The sequence below is a fragment of the Drosophila santomea genome, chromosome 2R, assembly GCF_016746245.2.
Source record: "Drosophila santomea strain STO CAGO 1482 chromosome 2R, Prin_Dsan_1.1, whole genome shotgun sequence".
NCBI lineage: Eukaryota > Metazoa > Arthropoda > Insecta > Diptera > Drosophilidae > Drosophila > Drosophila santomea.
Window position 1 is genome coordinate 11,575,153 of NC_053017.2, and position 13,619 is coordinate 11,588,771.

General features: G+C 48.2%; 2 protein-coding genes across 3 annotated transcripts in view; both read left to right on the top strand.

Moving 5' to 3' along the window:
- LOC120445017 (apoptosis-stimulating of p53 protein 1) overlaps window positions 1-11,245 on the top strand; it is a 34,109-nt gene extending 22,864 nt beyond the window's left edge. The window contains exons 1-7 of one of the 2 annotated variants that reach the window (XM_039625085.2): window positions 5,052-5,367; window positions 5,686-5,953; window positions 6,985-7,202; window positions 7,274-9,357; window positions 9,448-9,665; window positions 9,790-9,992; window positions 10,088-11,245. In XM_039625085.2, coding sequence (XP_039481019.1) covers window positions 5,191-5,367; window positions 5,686-5,953; window positions 6,985-7,202; window positions 7,274-9,357; window positions 9,448-9,665; window positions 9,790-9,992; window positions 10,088-10,132 — 3,213 coding nt within the window. In that variant the 5' untranslated portion in view covers window positions 5,052-5,190 and the 3' untranslated portion in view covers window positions 10,133-11,245. Of the gene's footprint in view, window positions 1-5,051; window positions 5,368-5,685; window positions 5,954-6,984; window positions 7,203-7,273; window positions 9,358-9,447; window positions 9,666-9,789; window positions 9,993-10,087 lie in introns of those variants that run through there. The other variant, XM_039625086.2, reaches the window with a different exon arrangement.
- A 67-nt stretch (window positions 11,246-11,312) lies between these two features.
- LOC120445036 (UDP-glycosyltransferase UGT4) lies at window positions 11,313-13,569 on the top strand. The gene is made up of 5 exons (XM_039625125.2): window positions 11,313-11,800; window positions 11,874-12,032; window positions 12,097-12,558; window positions 12,613-13,091; window positions 13,161-13,569. The coding sequence occupies exons 1-5, from the start codon at window positions 11,698-11,700 to the stop codon at window positions 13,548-13,550; spliced, it is 1,593 nt and encodes a 530-aa protein (XP_039481059.1). The 5' UTR covers window positions 11,313-11,697; the 3' UTR covers window positions 13,551-13,569.
- The last annotated feature ends 50 nt before the right edge of the window (window positions 13,570-13,619 follow it).

Below are 13,619 nucleotides of genomic sequence, written 5' to 3' on the forward strand. Positions count from 1 at the left end.
AATTCAGAGAGCTTACTTTTCAAATAAACAAAAAAAAGTGATTTAAAAGCGTTTAAGAATCGTTTAATAAAGTTTCAATAACTTTTATTCAGCATTCAGGCAGGTAAAATCACTTTCAAAAAATTAATTGCATATGCAGCAGTGTAAAGTTGTTTTGCATGTAATTATTCAGTTCTTTTCAGATAATTTACATTCGATTCGCTTACATTTCGCGCACATTGCTGTGACCTTGAACTCACTCGCATTTCATTTTGAGAATTTTCCGTTCAGGTCAGAGGCTGCTCACGTGAAATTTGACCCAAAGGCACCCGCCACCTACCCCACTTTGTGCCCCCCGGAAAAACAACCCCCCTGGCCGGCAGTCCGTTGCTTTAATTACTCTTGCGGAAAATTGCTTCAACTCTCAACTTTGTTGAGTGTTAAGCATTTGGCACGAAACCAAAAAAATACAACGTGAAAAAGCCGACACGGACTTGGACTCGATCTCAAACTCCCCTATACCCCAATACCCCCTATTCACCCGATGAGGGTCAGTGGAATTACAACGCGTGTGGTCTGTGGACGGGCGATTTCTGCAATCGGTGTATGATGGTCGTTTACCAAGTTAAGGGCCGTCCAAGCAAAAAAGGACGAAGGCAACCCAAACCAAACGAAACTAAAGCGTACCGTACTGTACCGCAACCGCAGCAGTCCGCCGGACATCAGCAGTACGTCAAAATACTTCCTCCGGAGTGGGGAAAGTGCGGGAAAGTGCGAAGAGAGATTCGCGTGAGCGACGACTTAAGCCCCTTAGCAGAGTTTTTGTTGGTCCGGAGAAGACCCTTGTGCCCACCGGTTTCCCACCAGGTTCCTGACCGCTTACCCTGCTCACCCACCCTGCCTCGCCACCATTCCTTGACATGAGTGTGGAAAACTTTTTGCCGAGGCAAAAGCCACTCGCAACTGAAACCACTTGGAACGAACCGTTTGCCATGGCCGAAGGATGCGGCGGAGCACGAGGAGCAGAAGGAGCTGGAGGAACTGGAAGGCGCTCGAGAGTGCCACTAATGTCTGCTCCAGTAACTAACACGAAAGTGAAGCTTGATTTTGGGCAAGCAAAGGCAAAGGATCCTTGCCGCATTCACCATATGTGTGTGGTTCAACTACGAGGAATATGTTTTTATCAGGGCTGCAGAAATGTCACAATTGCCACCGACAATTTGGTTGACAATCGAATTGGGGGTTTGCTTTGGTTCTGCGGTTTAAATAATTATTTTTGTGAACGAATCCACTGGCAATATGCAACTATGGGGTTTGGTATCTGTCATTATTGCAAATTGGCTCGTGGTTCACTGACAAAATGAAGTACATACTTTATAGTACTTAAATGAATTGAAATTACGCTTCTAAGGATTTCTTTAGCTAGCTCGTATCCCTGGCGCTTTACATGTATGCTTGTAAGCGAACACATTTACCTATAAGAATTTGAATTGCAGGTGTCCTTGTCAGCGCAGCTCGTTCCTCTTCCATCGGTGCACACAAATTGGCAAAGTTGCGGACATTTTGGCCGCATAGGCAAAACTTTCGCCCTTCACCAGTTGCTGGAATTAATTAAAATACAAAATGGCCACAAAGGCGATGGCGGCCAATCCAATTCAAATCCGTGACGGGATCACAGCCGGATGTGTGTGCTCTGTGGCAGGTTGGGGGTGCTCTGTGTTGCCATGCGTCTCTAAGGGCAGTTGCCACCCCTTCTAATCGCTTTGCGGCGGCTGGCACTTCCATCAAACACGCTTCCGCAGTGCATATCCTGTTTGTAATCGATTTGGAAATGTGCAGCGCAAGGACACTGGCCGGCCAAGTGTCCGGCGAGTGGCAGCGGAGGTAGCTGAGGAAGAAAAGCAAGCTACGACGAAGAAAGTAGAGAGGCGAAAGTAAAGTAGAACAAAGAGGAAAAAATTAGCAATAAACGTAAGCGCACGCGATGTCCTGCCCCCAGGAGCCCAAACGCAAACTCGCACTCCTTTGGAAAAAAAGTGGCTAAAATCAATAAAATGCTTGTTGCTCCGACACCAAAAGCAGCAGTGGCAGTGGCAGTGGCAGCAGCACAAGAAGTAGCAACACCCAGAGGCAACAACATTTGTACAATGGCAAACGACGTCGCGACTTTTTCCCCGACATCTTTCAATGTACAATTATATTGGTTGGCTTTTGCCACGCCCCCCGAAGCCCATCTGAAATGGAAAGGGTTACTTCGTCGCTGTGCAACATAAATAGTTGCGTTTTTGCCTCCCCTCTAGGTGCACTGAAAGAAAATCGGGGCTCTATGAGTGTATGTACAAGAAACACCTCAAATTTTTGCTCTAAAAAATTAACTCCATTGAGCTTCCTTTGGAAACCAGAACAGGGGATCTGATAAATAATATTCTTCGTGGATTAACGCTGGTTTGGCTGGCAGCTTGAAACTGATATTGCTCCATATTATTCTCAGTGGTACACGTTTTGAGCTGCGTTAGCGAAAATGCCGGAAATTCCTGGGACTGGGACTGGGACCGGGTGGATAGTCCTTGGCTGCCGATTCCTCGACAGCTCCCGTTCCTGCCACAACTACTCCAGCCTTTCCTGCTTCCCCTGCCCCCCTTCGTGCTTAGCCTCGTCAGCTCCATAAATGGCTGCAAAAATGTAAATAGAGATGGGTAGAATAGGGGTTTTCGGGGGTATAACGCCGAGCACATTGCTCGTTACATGCTGGAGATTCCTGGCTGCGAGCGAGTTATTATGACAAACTTTGTTAATTGGAAAATATTCCTCGAAAATGCTGGCTGACTGGATGGCTTGTTTGGCTGCTGCCACATTGAATTTACAGGATACATTCATCGCCTGTCCCGTGCTTTTTGGGTTTGGTTTTGGTTTCTGCGGTCTCAATGCATTCGACAAGTTTGAAGCTTCGCTTTACTCTGCCGTTGCTGCCGCAAAGTTTGCTTTTTTGGGCAAATATTTGCGCAGATGGCATCGGTGGAAAGTAGATTAATTCATTACGCTGCCAGCAAGTTCGTTAAAACTATGGCCCAAAGATAAAGCAACTTCGGCTTTAAATAGTTGCCAAGTTTGTGGGCAGGGGCAGGGGAATTTTGACAAAACGCTTATGGCTAACTTTATGACAGCTGCAAATGGTTTTCCTTAAGGATCGGTTCACTGAAGTCAGTCATGGACGTGGGAAAGCTGACTGCCGGACAAGTTTGATGACTCTCTCTTTACGGCTGGTGTTTTACATGTGACTTATAGCTGCGAAACGCGCTGTCCGGGGACATATGTACGCTGCTTCTTCAGTTTATTTTTTGTACAATTTCGCCGTAATGTGTCTCCTTTTTATTTGCAACATTCTCGAGCATAATGCGACCCAGAAAAGGGGCAATAAATTGCATGGGGGTTGGGGCAGCGGTGGAAGTATCCATTGCAGTCAGAAGGCTCTGCCCGATCATCTTGTGGGTCTCCAAATTGAAGCAGCACTCGCCAGCGCAATCCATTGCAGCACCATCATTATCATTATCATTATCATCATCATCCTCATCGTCATCGTCATCCTCATCGCCGTCATCAATTCGTCCCTGGACTTGATGATGGCGACCGAAGCCAATTGTACTCGGCGAGGCCAAAAGCAAAGAGCTCCATGGGAACGAGTGCTAGTCGATGAGTTGAGTTGAGTTGCCTGCAGTGAGAAAAAATATGCAACAGTACTGAGTGCCAGATTTAATACACATTTTTATATGTTCTCCACCCTTTACACATGTTCATTAAGTTAACTATATTTGAAAATCAAATCAATATTTGAAAATCAAAATCAATCAAATCATAGCAAAAATGTGTTCTACTTGTATAATAACATTTCTACATGCACTTTTAATATAATAGAAAACATATAAAGAGACTTTCCTGCATGCACTTTCAATAAAATAAGGAATCAGATCCCTTATCTCGATATGGGTCAAATTGAAGTTCTATAAAAACTACTTTCAAAGGACCCCTCAGACATGTTGCCATACATTTGAGTTAGCTACTAGATCCTTGATTGTGTCCGGCATGTTTATCCTCAGTGTGGGCGTGAAGTAGACACGATACTCGATAACAGACTGGGGACGTGTCCCTGGCCAATCCTCATGACGGCATTTTATTGTTTGCTGTCGGTCTTTAGACCGTCGAGTGGATATATATACGAGGGGGTTATATATGCGTCCGTTCGAGTATAACAACTACGTTTTGGGCTAGATCTGCTGCTATCCGGTTTACCATATTTTTTCCTGTCCTCGGCTTTGCCATATCCTTTATGTAATTGTGAGTGCCAGCGATTATGTACACGCAACTATGACTTTAACTGCCGCGTGTTGTTGTTGCTTCAGCAGTTGGTACTTGGGAGTCCATCGAGCGCAGTTATTGTCACGGCTGTTTGGGGCGCTGCCCGTTGCCATTGACAACCCCGTAGGCGTTCGGTAAACACCCCATAACCAAATCCACCCACGCCCCCACCATTCCGCCCCAAGAACCACATGGCTGCATACACTTGTGCACTCTCGCCCAACCTCCTCCATCTCCATCTCCACATCCACACAAAGTGTGCTTTCAATCAGGCACTGAATTGAAAATCCATTAACGAGTACAAGGCGGAGGCACTGGCGCCAGCTGGCACTGCCACTGGCACCCACTGTTTCCCCTGTTTCCCCTGTTTCCACGATGGGCAGCGGGAAGTCGGTAGGGAGGAAAATGGTTGGCGGGGCATGGTCCGCCAAACTCTTGTGCACTATATATTTTCTTGAACAATAAAAAAATAACACACAAATTTGGTGCCACTGTTCCTGCTTTGGTGCTGCAGTCAAGGATGCCATCGCAGGCCCGTGAATGGAATTGCAACTCACAAAAGGCTGCACTTGGAAAAAACTTTGACTCGAAGCAAAGCCAAAATTACCACAAACTCAGAATACTTTATATATGTATAAATTAAATTAGAATAGGTTTTTACTTTAACCCATAAACACTTCGAATTACTGAGACTTAAAGTATAGAGCATTTATTTAAAGCACAGCGACTGCAATCCTTCGAACTGAAAGCCATAACTCGTTGGTTTCTCCAAGTGCATTAAATAAGAACCGAAACGAATCATAAATTTAAATAAATCAAAGATAAATCGAAGCGAAAAATCAAAAGAGCGCGTCGAAAATGTTGACCTGCGTGTGTCGACCCGTCTCCGGCAATCTGCCCAAGATGCCGCCCGCCTCGCTAATGCCCGCCCACCGGTCCTCCTCATCCCCCACATCGTCCTCATCATCGACAGCCTCGCTGGCCTTTGTCAGCCCAACGCGAGGAGTGGTGGTGACCTCCGAGCCCAAGCTGAACGTAAGTATCATCCATGGAGCAAATCCAATCTGCGAAACAACAAAAGGCCAAAATTAGCTTAAGCATAACTTGATTTATGGCTGACCACGAACGTTGACAACTTTCAGTTTGACTTTTGAGTTTTGCTCACAATGTTGCCCATGGTGGGTTGGTGGGTTTTCACGGTAACGCCTCGGATTATAAATTGTGAAATTTCATTTCTCTCACTTGTGGGTGGTTGGGCTGACACAGACTCACATCCAACTCAGACGCTTATCTTGCTAACGATCCGACATCCCAATCTCAATCCCAATCTGTTTGCCATCTTGTATATTGCAGGTGCCCAGCAGGCTGACGTCAGCCGAACTGAGGGCGATGGCATTGAGACAGCAGCAGCAAATCGACAGCCAGCACCAGCTGCTGGCCACCAAGGAGCAGCGCCTGCGCTTCCTCAAGTCGCAGGAGGTGCGCAGCGCAGTGGCCAGCGCGGAGGGCGAGCGGCTCCGACGGCTGAGGGAGCGGGTGGAGGCACAGGAGTCCAAGCTGCGCCGCCTGCGAGCGCTGCGGGGTCAAGTGGATTTGCAGAAGACCTACAATGTCACACTGAGTGAGTACACTGGCAGAAAATGGCATTCTCTTGGCTGCAGCGTAACATATTCATTTAACATAACGTTTTATAACATTTTATTATAAGTATATTTAATGGGTATACAATAATTCAGCAATACTTTCTCATCTATTATCGATTAAATTCTATCTGGTTCTTTTTTATTAAATGTATAGATAGATTTTGTGCAGTGTGGGTAAAAAAAATGGTGGATGAAGGCCGGTGGCAAAGTGCCACCAAGTGCATCTGCTTGGGATATCCCATCCGCTCCTAAGCTTCCCTCTCCAATTGAGTTAAGTGGAGAAGAGGGGTTCTTTGGGTGAATTAACATGTGTTAAAACCGTGTTGAGTGGTGGCCTGCCTTCATTCCGGAGGACCCCAACCCATCCGTATTCGCATTCGCATCCACATGCCCAAGCCCAAGCTCAAGCCCGTCGCGTGTGTGAATTTAATTTATGTATGTGTGCCACTTTGTTGTCCTTTATGATTGCCTGTGGGCGGGAACAACGCCCTCTGAACATGGCTAAGATGATGTTGGCCCACACCGCACAATGGCGCACACATTTCCATACATTTCCATACAGGGGTATTATGTTAATGAGCTGGCGCCCTGTGTTGTGGCCGTAATTAGTTTGAACAGGCAACCCAAATCCGAAATCCTCGAAAGGGAAACACCGGCGACCAGCAGGCGGCCGGCGATTATAAAATAGTTAGTGGGCTTGCGAATGGATCGAGGATGGCATTGTTGATTAAGCTGAACACTCAAGAAAGCAGCACCTTCCTTAATCAGAAATCAAGTGCCCAGCCACAGATTGCTTCAGCCTGTTTCGTTGTGAAGTATAATTAAGATCTGCTGGTGTGCCTTAATCATCGCATGAGATTAAACATTATCACCAGGGTAATAACCACAAGACCGTTCTGTTTTTTTTCCGGTCTGATGGTAAATGATATAAGATATTTAGAATAGGGTCAGGACACTTATGATAGATACAAAGCAATTTCTAGCACAAAGTACCTTCGCCCATTTGCAGGCAATGACTTGGACTCGATTCGAGCGCTGTTTAGCGAGAAGGAGAAGGAGCTCAGTTTGGCAGTGGCCAAGGTGGAGGCATTGACGCGGCAACTGGAGGAGCTGCGACGTGACCGACGATGTCCTGTGAATATCCTGGCAGCAGCTGGCAACGGAGTTGGTCAGCCGCTTCCTCCTCAGGCATCCCGCGAACTGGAGAAGCTGCGTCGCGAACTGATGGTGAGTGGACAGCACATCAGCGACTAATTGGGAACATTGTTTGCATAAGTATTTGTTGTTCATTATTGCAGTACCGCAATCAGTTGTCGCTTCAGCAGGATGCACGCCTGCACATGCAACGTGAGGCACTGCAGCAAAGGCAGGCGGAGCTGCGGTCGGTGGACCAGCGCATCTACGAGCTGCAGACGCGCCTGCAGCGCAAAAAGCAGGCCAACACCCATCACCAGCAACAACAGCAGCAGCAGCAGCAGCAGCATCAGCACCAACAACATCAGCAGCAGCAGCAACAACAGTCAACAGTGCAACAGCAACAGCAGCAGCAGCAGCAACTCCATGTGCAGTCTGCACAATTGCTGGCGGCAGCAGCAGCAGCAACTGCCCAGCAGCAACAACAGCAACAGCAGCAGCAACACCAACAACAGCAGCAGCAACAGCAAACTGCCAGCAATCTGGGCAAACATGGTGGGGTGGCCGCCCTGAAGCAGCAACTGCTGCAAAAGCAGGTCAATCAACTGGCAGCTGCTGCAGCCGCCGCCGCCGCTGGACGAGCCCGGGGCAATGTGGCAGCCGTGGAACCCTTCATCCACACGCCTCAGAAGTCCACCATCACGAGCACGGCCAGCTATCTGAGTGGCGGCATGAAGCATGCAGCGGCCACGGCCAATACCAACCAGCAGAACCAGCTCATACAGGACTTGACGCACGTCAAACTGGGACAAAACAGTGGTTTCTTTGCCGGCTCCGTGCCCGTGCCCGTGGCCAGTTCCAGCTGCGAAAGCGATGAATCCAAGTTGGCCAAGAAGCTGCTGGCGGCTCCTGCCAAAACGGAGGCTGAAATGCGCAAGCAGGCGCAAACGGAGGCCATGGACAGTACCACGCATATCTACGCGGAAGTGGGACCCAAGAAACGAGATCGAGAAGCAGCAGCGGCGGCAGCAGCAGCAGCAGCGACAGCAGCAGCTCAGGCAGCAGCAGAGGCAGCAAATCAGGCCGCAACTGCAGCAGCATCCACCACATCTCCACCCGCCTCCGCAAATGCCAGCAAGATTCCCAAAAGCACCTCCTCCAACAGCAGCAGCAGTTCGGCCTCGGCACTGATAAGCAAACTCAACCAGCAGGCGACGGCGAAGGAGAGCCAGGATCAGCAGCAATCCCAGGCCAAGAAGAACGAGATTTCGGTGACCAGCGAAACCCTATCCGAGCGCAACACCCAGCAACAACTTACCGTGCACAGCATGCCTCTGGGGGCCATAAGTAAATCAGTGGCCCTCGCCGTTTCCAATGCCTCCAAGCCGCTGCAGGTGCAGGTGAGCAACCTGGCCGTGCCGCCACGCAAGCCCATCAGCAGTGTGGCGCCCACCTCGGTGTCCAGCGGCAGCTCCATACCCAAAATGATCACCTACAGCCCCAAGGTGAATCGCGTGGCGCCCAATGTGGTGGTGATGACGGATCCCCGACCAGCCCTGCCGCCCAAGCCCAGCAAGATGTCGCCCACAGAGCAGCCATCGCCCGTGGAGGCCAATGCGGCAGGATCCACAGGTGGAGCAGGAAGCGGAGGAGCATCGGCATCGACTGCAAACAAGACGCAAACGGCGACCTTTGGGCTGCAGTCCCTGAACATCAACGACAATTTGCCCATCAAGGCGAAGCCACTGACCATCCGCAAGCAGCCGCTGTTCGAGCAACCTCGCCTTAAGTCCAGCCAAGCCAGTTCCAATGGCCAACAAAAGCCGCCTCTGCTGCAGTTGCAAAACCAGCGGAAATCCGAGCCTTCGCTTAGGCAGCCAACGGAGAACGGGATGCCGGACACATCCCCGCAACATTCGCCAAGCAGTGAGTCCAGCGCGGATGAAACGGATCGAATGGTGGCCCCCAGTATCACGAGCAGTCAACAGGAGACATCAACATCCGCATCAGCCACGACGACAACCGCGACAACCAGCAACATCAAGGAGCGAACGGGAAACGGCAAACCCAAGCTGGGTAGAAGGGTGAGCTTTGATCCACTGGCCCTGCTGCTGGACGCCAGTCTGGAAGGCGAACTGGAACTGGTCAAGAAGACGGCCATGCAAGTGGCCAATCCCAGTGCCGCCAACGATGAGGGGATTACAGCGCTCCACAATGCCATCTGTGCCGGCCACTTTGACATTGTCAAGTAAGTGAGACGGGGCCTTCTGCTCGCTCGCCTTATTCAATCTAATTAATCTCTTGATTTGTTCCTCTTTTTTTTGATTTTTTTCCTTAGATTCCTTGTTGAGTTTGGCTGCGATGTGAATGCCCAGGACTCGGATGGCTGGACGCCATTGCATTGTGCCGCCAGCTGCAACAATCTATCCATGGTGAAGTTCCTGGTGGAGAGTGGCGCCTGCCTGTTTGCCTCCACACTGTCGGATCACGAGACGCCGGCGGAAAAGTGCGAGGAGGATGAGGAAGGATTCGATGGCTGCTCCGAGTACTTATACAGTAAGTAGGGCTAGAGTCTTAGGAGAATAGTGGGAAAGGTCAGGTGATAGATGGGCGTACCAACTGGACATCGATACTTTAACCTGAATAATACTCTTTACCCTTTACTCTTTATTCTTTGCAGGCATTCAGGAGAAGCTGGGCATCCTGCACAGTGGCGACGTCTACGCCGTGTTCTCCTACGAGGCCCAGAACGGAGACGAGCTCTCCTTCCACGTCAACGAGCCACTGATCGTGCTGCGCAAGGGCGACGATGCCGAGAACGAGTGGTGGTGGGCACGGAATGCCGCCGGCGAGGAGGGCTACGTGCCCCGCAATCTCCTGGGGGTGAGTAGATGCCGCTGATGATGATGGAGCTAATGAAATTTCTCCACGTACCGCGCCCGGATGCGAAATAAGCGACAACTCCTTTTCATTCACAGCTGTATCCGCGTGTGCCGCCGCATTCGCCGCACTTCAGCGATTAGCAGTTAATACGATTCACCATACTGAAGCGCAAGGCCGGCCGACTCATCCAGAAGCGCTATATATCCAAGTATATCTAGGGACCGAGGCATCTAGACGATACCCATTCTGGGCACGTACCACCGCCACCGCAGGAGTCATCGGGGAATTATTTATCACGGCCCCATGTTTCTTTATGTTTACTTTTTGTTTGGGAAAAGCAACACAAAAGGACGACGAGGGAGGATGGAGGAGGGAGGAGCAGAACGAGGCTCACCATATGCTCATCCATATGGAATGGAACCGACTGCAGCAGCAGCAGCAGCAGCAGCAGGAGCAGCAGCTTCCGCCTGAGTCATTTATCCCGACGACTGCCCTCAATTAGCCAGGCTTTCGCACAAAGTTCAGCACACCCACACACATATCAGCCACACATATCAGCCACACAACACCACCATACCACCATACCACTATACCACCATGCCACCCACGAGCATATCGCCCACCACCCCCTGCATACGTACAACCGCAAATTGAATTTCACTTAAGCTCCTTAGCTTTAAGGCCTAGACTAATAACTCATATCAGCCGCCTGCTCGCCACAAAAACTTCACCTTCAAGTCTCTGCAGAAAAAGTTCTCATTGCTAAAGTGGAAAATGAAAAATGGAAAATTAGAAATTTTATATTCCTCAAAGGCTGCACGCACACACAGCATGTTTGATCAACGGATAGCTGAAGGAGCAGGAGTTTGTTAATTGCATATATCAAGTTAGTACTTAAACTTTAATTGAACTCGAACAAGTTCTCGCTAATCGTCGAAAGGCAACATTTTAGCACTTATGCATAACAAAACTCGCACACACACACAAGAAGTGAATACATAACGAATCGAATGTGATTTTTGTATAAAGACGCGACGATAATTTAAACAATTTATATCGAATATGGAAATGTAAATTACATTAGGCGGAAGATTCGTTGACAAGTAATCACATTATAGGCTAAACGTTATAATTTAACCTAATCTAATTACACTTAATAAACCGATTGCTTAATACTTAGCGTTTAAGGACCAAAACACATGGAAATGCAAATACGTTTGAAAGATGAAAATAAAAACGATTAAGAAAGCTTATTTGCTCTGGGCTTTTATTATATCTCGGAAATATATTGGGTTTTCTCAGATCGAACAACAGCTCAAGTTCAGTATTCATTCGGAGGTTCAATCGCTGCCTTCGCCTTCTCATCAGTGAACAAGTGAAAAGCTTTACAAGCACGCGATCATCAATTAAATTGACTTTGTATATCAGCAACTGATTACGCAACCCCATTAGAAGTGAACAAATTGTATTTCGCGAATGTTGGATTTCTTAGTGGAACTAAGAGCGATTAGCTGTAGATGACCATATTTATTATTTGATAATTTTGTTTCCTAAATATAGTCGAACTTGTGTACAACCAAGAACTTTGTGACCTTTAGTCTATCTACACATTGAAAATAAAACCTACAAAATTGATTAACAGATTATTACGGAAAGCAAAAAAAATCTAGCCGGTGTTAAACAATTACAAAATCAATACGTCAGAATGCAGATTCCATTATTATTTGGCCTGCTGCTAGCTGGCACCTTATATACACAGTTGAAATCAACTGAGGGATCAAAAATTCTGGCTGTGTATGCCTTTCCGGGTAAAGTATTCCAGGCCTACAACAAATATGCTTTAAGCCTCACTCATGGCTTATGTTTTGAAAAATGTTTTAGGGAAATCACATTTTATGATGCACACTGCCCTAATAAGGGAACTGGTGGAGAGTGGCCATCAGGTTACCATGGTAACAGCCTTTACTCTGGAGAAAGAGAAACTTGGCAGCAACTACACGGAGATCTTGATAGAACCGGTCTACGATTTCTGGCACGATGGTGAGTGGAGTTTGTTAATTAAAAATGTGCCAAATCATGGCTTTATATTTTCGATTGGAACCAGTTAAGCTGAACTTTGGAGCCCAGCACTTATTCGAGCTGACCCGCATGACCAACTATGATTTCCTAAAGATGCTGGAGATTATCGGTCTCAAGACCACCGAACATGCCCTACGCCAGCCCAAAGTTCAGGCACTCATCAATGCCGAGCCGAAGGATGGGGTCTTTGATCTTCTCCTGGCCGAACAATTCTATCAGGAGGCCTTCTTGGCTCTGGCTCACCTATATAAAATACCCGTGGTGACCACGAGCACGTTGGGCTATGAGAACCACATGAGTCAGATGATGGGTTTGATTACGCCATGGTCATTTGTGCCACATGGTTTTATGCCCTTCACCGATCGCATGAGTTTCCTGGAAAGGGTGAAGAATTCCTACGCATCCTTCTACGAGGACATGGACAGGTTGCTGAACTATTTTCCGAAAATGGATGCGGTGACCAGGGAGTTCTTTGGACCTGTATTGGGTAAGTTGGAGTTATGGTTTGTCTGATAGCCCACCTGAGAGCAGTGTCTTCCAGCCGAGGTGCCCAAGGTCGAGCACATGGAGCGGGAAATCTCAGTGATGCTACTAAACAGTCACGCACCGCTGACCACGGCACGTCCCACAGTGGATGCCATGGTGCCAGTGGGTGGCATGCACATCTATCCACCCAAACCGCTCCCGGCTGACATGCAAGACTTTTTGGATGGCGCCACCGAGGGGGCCATCTTCTTCAGCCTTGGCAGCAATGTCCAGAGCAAGGACATGCCCGTGGAAATGCTGCGACTGTTCCTGCAGGTATTTGGTTCCCTCAAGCAGCGGGTATTGTGGAAATTCGAGGACGAGAGCATTAGCCAATTGCCAGAAAACGTGATGGTCAGGAAGTGGCTGCCACAGGCGGACATTCTGGCCCATCGCAATGTGAAGGTATTCATTACCCACGGTGGTTTGTTTGGCACCCAGGAGGGAGTGCACTACGCTGTGCCCATGCTGGGTATACCCTTCTATTGTGATCAGGTACTTGTTTATTCCGATTATTATATAGATATCCGTTTACTTAGGTGTATTATGTGTATTATGTTGCAGCACCTTAATATGAACAAAGCTGTTTTGGGTGGATATGCCATTAGTCTGCACTTCCAGTCGATTACCGAGGAAATCCTTCGGCACTCCCTGGACCAACTAATAAATAATGCGACCTACAAGGAGAACGTTCAAAGGGTATCGGATATTTTTCGGGATCGGCCGCAGGAGCCGCGGAAAAGTGCCGTCTATTGGATCGAGTATGTCATTCGGCATCGAGGTGCTCCCCATATGAGATCCGCGGGCCTGGATCTCAATTGGTTCCAATTCTACTTGCTGGATGTCATAGCATTTGTGGCTATCATTGCTCTAGCTGGAATCATGGCTCTCTCATTGGCCATTCGATTACTGATGGGCAGTAACAAGAAGCACAATAAAGCTAAACAAAATTAAACTATTTACAAGGTTCAATTAAACTATAAACTGGAAAACAGGGTGGAACAAGTAATTTCAAAAATGTCA

Excerpts from the sequence above, each read along its gene's own strand:
- LOC120445036 (XM_039625125.2), top strand. The coding sequence starts at position 11,698 with ATGCAGATTCCATTATTATTTGGCCTGCTGCTAGCTGGCACCTTATAT. Across the intron at positions 12,559-12,612 it reads GTTCTTTGGACCTGTATTGG|CCGAGGTGCCCAAGGTCGAG; the intron begins GTAAGTTGGAGT and ends AGTGTCTTCCAG. Across the intron at positions 13,092-13,160 it reads TACCCTTCTATTGTGATCAG|CACCTTAATATGAACAAAGC; the intron begins GTACTTGTTTAT and ends ATTATGTTGCAG.